Source organism: Pecten maximus, chromosome 9, assembly GCF_902652985.1.
Source record: "Pecten maximus chromosome 9, xPecMax1.1, whole genome shotgun sequence".
NCBI classification, from domain to species: Eukaryota; Metazoa; Mollusca; class Bivalvia; order Pectinida; family Pectinidae; genus Pecten; species Pecten maximus.
In genome coordinates, this window is record NC_047023.1 from 21,227,738 (window position 1) to 21,236,866 (window position 9,129).

Below are 9,129 nucleotides of genomic sequence, written 5' to 3' on the forward strand. Positions count from 1 at the left end.
TCATGTCACTTGTCGCACCTGTCCAAGGGGATGCAACTCTGTAATATCCGGTATAGGAATTATGGGAAATCAAATTTTTGCAACTTCCGTTATTTCTCTTTCCGGTCGAAATTTCCACCATGGTGAGCGAATAAATGATGAGTCTACTGAATCCGATAAAATCTGCCTTATTGCGACTGCTATAGAATAATCGGATTTTCCTTTCAATAAAGAATGAAATAAACTACCCATGCATTGTAGTTGTAACGCCATAAACATTGTCTAAACCCACAGAAATAAGGGTTGAACTGACACATTTTAGTTGTTTACATGATGATATCAGCTAGTTTCATTTTCAGGCTGACCAAGAAACACAAGATTTATTGGAAAAGAAGAAGAAGCGTACTTTTAGAAAGTACACTTTCAGGGGTGTTGATCTTGACCAACTTTTGGACATGTCAAGGTGTGTAATTTCGTCTTACTTTGCCTACCCACTAAACACCCCGAGTAAAAAGTTTCCTTGAAGCTAGCACTGAATCTCGATCTACGTTTAGGCCAGAGGAAATACATTACATATATCATTTCAAGATATATGATAACAACAATATTTTATTTGGAACTTATCTACAACGTAGCAAAAATTATCACCTGACCACAATAGTCACCACATACAATTGTTGAAAATATTCTAATCATTAAATATGGTCAGAAAAGATACCATTTGAACACAGTACATCATGATGTGATTGTGAATTAACTAGATATATTCAAATATATATATATTGATTTTCTCCACGTTTCAAACAATACTATAGTAATAAATTCATATAGGCCTATATTAAAAATAAAGCAATAATAGTGCAAGATTGACAAATTTAACATTCTGCATTGACGCTTATCATTTCTTGTGAATTTGCATTATGAAAGTGCTTTGTAATTTGTTTTTGGGCATTTTTTTGCAACTATTATTGAGATATTATGGGCATCTAAATTGAGAGGATGGGTTTGAACTTGAAATTCTTGTGCATCCCAAATGAAATGTGTATTTGTGTATGGTAGAATAACAGGAGGTAATACGTATACCTGTCCAATGAAGTACTCCCAAATCATGAAAAAAAATTTTTAAAAGGAATCCTGATGAACCAAGAACTGAACACACTTTGATTTTCAACAAACTTGAAAATAAAAGAGATTACTTACTAACATATGACCTTTTAAAGTAACATTATTGTGATGTTGAAGTGAAGAAAAAATTAACTTCTGGCATTTTAAAAATAAAAAGTGATTGTCTTTGAAATATAACAGGCATTGCAAATTAATGAAGAAATCCTGCTAAAAGAATGAGGGCATTAATTATATAGGTTTATGGCTTTGTGAAAATTATTGGGGTTAGCTGATTGTCAAGCATTGATTAGTTTATAGATTTTTATATATATATACACACTATGTGTTGGTGATCTGAAGATATAGATTTGAATTTCCTGTCCTAGTAAGTTGTACTGAGAAAAATATATTTATATATATAATTTTGTAGTCAACCATAAACTTAAATGCAGACTCCAAAATTCTTACCTCTGGCCAGTTCATGGTGCAGGGATCATTTTGGAGGGGGCCATATGCATTGGCCCACAATTTTCATGAATGACCCACATGATTCAGAAAAAATCCATTAAATTGGTGTAGAAGTGTTTGCAATAACTGCAGCATATAGTGATGTATTTTGTGTACATCCATTGAGTATTAAGCGTTACAGGTCCCGTGCACTTATTAAATTGTTGATATAGATACAGTAAATGAGTTTAAAAGCATCAAACTTACTGCGAGCTGGCACATTCCTCCGCCATTATCAGACTTGGTGTTCTCATATCTGTTACAGGTCACATGTTTCCCCCCACTGTATCAAGCAGGCAACTTTTCATTATTATACATTAAACTATTCTTTCCTTACAGTGAACAGTTGATGGAATTGCTCTCATCCAGAGCCCGCCGTAGGTTCACCAGGGGTCTGAAGAGGAAGCCCATGGCACTCATCAAGCGTCTTAGGAAGGCCAAAAAGGAGGCCAAACCCCTAGAAAAGCCAGAGGTAGGAGAAAGAGCAATGAGTCATACAAAAATGTAGTTTTGAGAATGTGAAGGAATGGGGATATCTGTGAGAATGGTTTCTTGATGCATTAGTTTGAATTTAAAACAGATGTACACATCTGATTCAATGAAGGAATCGTCATAAAAAAACCTGGAAAACAAAAGCTTCAGGTGGTATCTGAATGCAAGACGAGTAATAGATTACTTCATGATATAAAATTTAAGCTTGGGATAATAGCCCTTGTTTTTGACCAATTCAAACCCTCTTCCCAGTATGAACAGATCAATTTTGTTTGAATTTGTTGAACATTGACTTATTAATGTAGAATTTTTAAAATCCTCAGATATTCACTGACATATATTCAAAGACCTTTTACTTTATTCACATAATTTTTCGTTAAACAGGTAGTGAAAACACATTTGAGAAACATGATCATTGTGCCAGAAATGATCGGTAGTGTTATCGGAGTGTACAACGGCAAGACCTTCAACCAAATCGAAGTCAAGGTAAGGTTCTACAGTTGTTAAATTAAAAGCAAAGCTGTCTTTTAAAAAAATACCTTTATGTTGGTTACTTTAAAAATAAAAACAGTTCAATTTCAAATAAAAGAAACTAAGTGTATCGTGTGTATATTATCAGTGGTGTACAATTTCCACTAGCCCGACATCCGTTGTAGTATTGGTATGTAACCGTCCGAAAGTTTTAACTCTGTTCAACCAGTACAACTAAAATCCATATTTTGTATACTCTTAATTATTTTAATATGTGTAAACTTCTTGTACTGTACAGATAATTTCTTTCACAATAGTTATGACTACATCTTCATACAGAAACCAGATAACATAGTAAACATACTGAACAAAAAAAAATCATTCATTGTTGAATGACACAATTCTAATTGATTCATTCTGTTTAGGAAAAGGTACATTACGGAAAACAAGATTTACTAGAATACATGTTCATGTACTGAAAAATTGCTAAAGTGCAGGGGCTAGTAGAATTCTGATCGTGGGTAGTGGAAAAAATAGGCTACTAGCCCCTGTATATTACATAAATATGTTTGATATAATAATTTCATATATGAAAATGTATACCCAGATTTCATGTAGATTATGACATAATCTTGATTATCTAAATCATTTCTCATAGTAGTATAATTTAATTGTTTTATAAAGTAGTAGTTTTAAACAAACATGTTTCGAGAAATTATAGAATTACAGAGCAGGTAAAAAGAAATTGTTTAACCCAAGGCCTTTCTTTTCTGTCTTTTAATGTTATGTTTAATTCTTTTTCACAGCCTGAAATGATCGGCCACTACCTTGGAGAGTTCAGCATCACATACAAGCCTGTTAAGCACGGTCGTCCCGGTATTGGTGCCACTCACTCCTCACGATTTATTCCACTCAAATAGACTGTATTTGTTGGTTAATAAATATGTGGGATTACCTCTTATCTGTGTTATAAATTACACCTTTAATCTCACAGTTCCAATTTCAAAACTCCCATCAAGTGATGATCATCAGATCAGGAGAAGGATTTCTGGAATTAAGAGACTAATTAACAGTGTCTAGGAAGGTCTTCGAAGTAATTGTGCAGTTTGCCAAAACTTTTGAATGATGGTCACTTCATAACCTTTTAGTGTTGTACTGTATTCAAAAGTAAATTGTCTAGTTTAATTTGCGGTGTCTGATTTAAATTCCCGACTTGTAGTTTAAGATCTATTGCAATATAAGATCTCGCTGTATTTCAGTTAATCATAGAAGAGAATTGAACATCTTTTAGAAATTTTCTCATTTGAAAATAACTTGTGTAAAGAAAGTATAGAGGTATTTTAACAATAATGATTGTTTACAATACCTCCAGTTTCACGTTTAATTTAATGATAAATATGTCAGCACTGACCTTATGCATCAGCAGTCTTGACATAATTTACTTAAAAAAATACTGTTAAAATTGTTCTTGAAAAAAATATGTATACATGGGGCTCATTTTACTCTATTCACATTTTTATAAAAGAATGGTAACAAGGTCCCATTTTACTGTTAAATAATGAGTAGATAGTTAAACCTTGTTACCACCCACTTTTTATAGGGGGGGGGGGGGGGGGGGGGGTGACTTGGGTCACCTGAGATAGTCTAGAGTGATCTTTTGCAATCACATTTGTTGTCATCTGTAAACAATTTACCTTTTCGACTAATCAATAACCAGGAGGCCCAAAGTCATGGTATTAGGCCAGTAGCATGTTGTAGTGAAAGGCTACCAGTTTTGATTAAAATCAATAATAGCATGTTTAGATGAAGGGCTACCAAGCTTGTTCAAATTAATAACTTTGACCTATTTTCAAGGTCATGGTGGTCGAGTATCTTTAAATCTTTCAACAAAGTCTCCATAACCAAGATGCCATGGGTCATGTTATTTGGCCAGTAACATGCTTGGATGAATGACCTTGGCTAAATTGAAAGGTCCATTGGGGGGTATGAAACTACCCCCGTACTACCCAATAACCAAGAGGCTCACAGTTAGGTCAGTAGTATGCTGGGGTGGAGGGCTATTAAAGGTGTTCGAATGAATGACCTTTACCTACCTTCAAGGTCACGGGTGAAATGTGTTGAAATCTAAATGATTTCTCCAGGATCATAATATTGGGCCAGTAGTATGCTGGGATAAAAGGCTACAATTTTTCTTTAAATGAAAGGCCTTGACCTAATGTCAATCATATGTGTTAGATTCTTAAACAACTTCTCAATAACCAAGAGGCCCAGGGTCATAATGTTAGGTCAGCAGCATGTTGGGATGAAAGGCTACCAAGTTTGTTCAAATGAATGACCTTGATCTACTTTCAAGTTACAAGGCTGAGAAGTGTTCATTGCTGGTTTAAAGAAAAAACGTTACTTATCGGTATAAATATCCGTACTCTGGTGACCGTTAAGGGCCTCTTTTTGACATCAAATTCTTGATATAAAAAGGGTGAATATAAAGTGAGGCAGAGATCTCGCATATATTTTGTAATGTGAATCAACCACTGCAAATTATCGCTACCCACAAACCATTAATGAAGTTCAGAAGTTATAAAAAGGGACAGGACCATAAAATGATTGTGTAGTGCAAAACCAGACTTATGGAAAATTAGCAAAACACAGTATTTAGCTGTCAGAATCCGAAACATCAAAATTGAAGAAAAAACATGTTTTTAATTTTGACTAGATCTACATAACATCGAAGTATTAAATCAGAATTGTAATTTGTTAACAGTGAGTGGTGATACTATGCTGCCGACCATCTGATGATGGTGGGCTCGGTGTATCCTTAAGGAAGTCTACTATTTGGCAAATTCACAAAGGATCTTTCTAAAAGTGCTATTTCCAATAGTGCCCGGTTATGCATGCCATTAAACGAATTTCACGGGTGTTTTTACCCATGATTCTTAGTTAATCTACATAGAAACCAAGGTGACAACATAAGGGAAACAACCAAACCAGCAAGTACAACTACAAAACAAAAAAAGGGACTTGTACAAAGGAAATCCATTCTTGATACGAAGTAGTTGAATAAGAGAAGAAAGTCATCGATATTGAAAAAGCAAACAACCTACTACGTAAATACCAAAGTCAATGAAAATGCAGTGAAGATGTAGTAGCCCATCTTCCACCACGATTTTATCACGACAATTACAACTCCAACAATGAAAACTGAGAAGATTCAAAATCTCCACTTAGAAATGAGAATCTGCCAACTAGAAACCAACCAGAATATTATACAACTACAATAACAGCGTACCCAGCCCTGGGATATGACACCACAACAACCCTTCTATCAACCATATCATTACCAACTCTAACCACTCCAAGCTTGGACCTCAAATTTCCCTGTGCACGAGGCTCATAACCAGATACGTACCTCCTCTGGGTTCCTATACACCTCCACCGTTGTTAAGACATAAACAAATCATACAGCTCAACAGGGGATTCAAACTGAAAACCATTCACAAAGGAACAACATTTCAGTTGATAAATAGCAGACAACTCAAAACAACCACAAGAGACCACCTCATAAAATCATCATCCTCAAAACCAGACTGACTATACAAAGAAATATACCCTCTTTGCTAGATCTAGAGGTAGGAGCACCACTCAAAAGAAAACCTCCCACCCAGAACCCCAAAAAGTCTTCAAAGGCTACAAAGAAAAACCAACCCGTAATACCAGCAACCTTACTTCACAGGAACAACCGACGAACAATAGTAACGACGGAACCCAGAGTGGCCACACAGTGGAAAAGGTAACAAAATCTGCAACATCTACTTGGTACAACAACATGTACACTAATCTCAACCACACCGTCAGAAACAGAATGGAAAACACTACTAAGAGAGCGATAAACTGTAAAGTAGAGGAGCATTGGTCAAACGAAATAAAAACCAAACCTTCATTAAAATTGGAACGCCAAATTAACATATATTCAATTAATTGAAACTTTCTTCTAATAATTGAAGATAGGTTCAATTCAATTAGAGATAGGTACAATTCTATTAAAGATAGGTTTTAATAAGACTAATTGAACCTATCTTCAATTTATTCGAACCTATCTCTATTTGAAATGTACCTATCTCTAATTGAATTGTACCTATCTCTAATTGAATTAAACCCATCTTCAATTACGAACAAATAGGGAAAAGGGACCGCTCCCCTTGTTCTGCCAATGAATTAAAGATAGGCGTAATTGATTAAAAGATAGGTCCAATTGAATTAAAGATATGTTGTTTTTGAAGATATGTTTAATTCAATTAGAGATAGGTTCAAATCAATTAGAGATAGGTTCAATTCAATTAGAGATTGATAGGTAAAAATAATTGGGCCTATCTTCAATCGAATTGGACCTATCTTCAATTGAATTGAACCTATCTTCAATTAATTGAACCTATCTTCAAATATTTGAATATATGTTAATTTGGCGTTCCATACATAATGTATTCTTTATAAACGCGGAGAATTTTGAGCTGATCAAAGCCGAAGATGGCTTGCAGACTACCGCTGTCATGGATTTTGGAGTTTGTAGTTGTTTGACATTATTTCTTAAGGTACTTGTCAAATTTATGTGTAGTTAGCTCACCTGCCATAGGGCCAAGTGAGCTTATGCTGTGGTGCGGCTCATCGCTCGTCAATCCAGTATTAAGTATATTAACCAATAGCCAAGATAACTGAGTCAATTTTTTTAAAATCACTCAAGTGAATTCTTCTGATAAACCGAAATGCATAGAATCAAGAGAGTTGACTGGTAGTTGAATAATGAATGCTACAATAAAAAGTTTGAACAAAGTTAAAACATAAAAAAGACCAGATATTTTACAGGTACAATTCTGGAATGACACTTGGCCAAGTTTGTGAAAAGAAATGACATTGATCCAATTTTCAAGTCACTGGTCAATCTCTAGCAAAAAAACCCAACAGGCAAAGACATATAGTCTAAGTTATTTGGCTGACGTCGTTGGATACCCGCGGTCTATTGCTACGTACTCGACATACTGTACCACGTCTTCGCTAGCCTTGGCTTGCGAAGATAACTGTACCATGAACCTAGACAACATCAATTGATCATACACTGTACATATTTTAAAAAAAAAATCTAAATCAAATCTTTTACTGGACTTGATGTAATGATACATGTATCTGAACATACATGTACTTAATTTTGTATTCTCAGCATTTAGTTCCTATAATTGACATATTTTTTCCACATTTAGAAAAGAAAGGATAAACACTTTCAAAGATTTTCACAACTACAATTTGGACTGTTGGTAAAGTCAGCACGAAAAAAAAGTCGTAATTCAATTGTATTGCTATGTGAAATATTAGTCTGTCTCCCAACATTATAATAAGCTTATTAATTCAGAGAAACACTTTTCGGGCTTCTTTTAAAAAGTTGCTCATGAAGGCTAAGATCTTTTCGGTTCTGAATATGAAGCGGAGATATTTACATATGACGGTAAACCTGTGACCCGTCTCGCGTTATGTTCTAATATCAAAGAATCTGATACTGAACTTCCATCCCAAAGTTCACATGCATACTCAATGATAGGTAGAATAAAAGTTATAAATCCTAAGCAGTGCATCTGTTTTTAATATAAATTTTAATTTCCTTAACACATTTATCTTTTTTCACTCGTTCACATAGACGTGATCAAGTGACCCCAAACCCCTCCCCTAAGCCCCACCCCCAAACCCCATCCTCCAAACCGCACTCCAATCCCCACCCCAAAACCCCATCCTCCAAACCGCACCCCAATCCCCACCCCCAAACCCCATCCTCCAAACCGCACCCCAATCCCCACCCTCAAACCCCATCCTCCAAACCGCACCCCAATCCCACCCCAAAACCCCATCCTCCAAACCGCACCCCAATCCCCACCCTCAAACCCCATCCTCCAAACCGCACCCCAATCCCCACCCCAAAACCCCATCCTCCAAACCGCACCCCAATCCCCACCCCAAAACCCCATTCTCCAAACCGCACCCCAATCCCCACCCCCAATCCCCATCCTCCAAACCGCACCCCAATCCCCACACTCAAACCCCATCCTCCAAACCGCACCCCAATCCCCACTCCCAAACCCCATCCTCCAAACCCATCCCCCAAACCCCATCCCCTCCCCAACCCAATGATTACCACTATTCTGTACCTGTCCGTAAAATGATCGCTTATTACATTTGAAGAACTATCCGGGGATGATGTTGGAACTTCAAATCCTCAGGGACTCCAAAATCATTATCCATATTGTTCGTGTTATGGACCGCGTGTGTTGGAAATTTAATTAAAATCCCTGTGGAAACAATGCTGAAGGAGGTACCCAAGGATGTTCGAACTTTTAAAGTCCTTCTAATCCCTGACTATATAGGGCCGTGTACCCAAGGACTGGTCTCATTTGGTTAGTTTATATCGACGAGGTAGCAGTCTAAAGTAAACAAGACAAGCGGATTTTACAAAATGGACAAAATCGGTGAAAGAGCAGTGATCAAATATTTGCATAAAAAGGTTTAACACCTAAGGATATCCATAATGATATGGTAGCA

General features: G+C 36.2%; 1 protein-coding gene across 1 annotated transcript; it reads left to right on the forward strand.

Annotated features, from left to right (window-relative positions):
* The first annotated feature begins 62 nt into the window (after positions 1-62).
* On the forward strand, positions 63-3,512 carry LOC117334946 (40S ribosomal protein S15-like). The gene is made up of 5 exons (XM_033894810.1): positions 63-122; positions 339-442; positions 1,930-2,062; positions 2,467-2,568; positions 3,360-3,512. Exons 1-5 carry the CDS (start codon positions 120-122, stop codon positions 3,471-3,473), a joined length of 456 nt encoding a protein of 151 aa, XP_033750701.1. The 5' UTR covers positions 63-119; the 3' UTR covers positions 3,474-3,512.
* Positions 3,513-9,129: the final 5,617 nt, after the last annotated feature.

Bases quoted from the DNA above. Each gene is read 5' to 3' on its own strand.
- LOC117334946 (XM_033894810.1), top strand. The intron at 443-1,929 runs GTGTGTAATTTC...CTTTCCTTACAG, and splicing joins CAACTTTTGGACATGTCAAG to TGAACAGTTGATGGAATTGC. The intron at 2,569-3,359 runs GTAAGGTTCTAC...TCTTTTTCACAG, and splicing joins TCAACCAAATCGAAGTCAAG to CCTGAAATGATCGGCCACTA.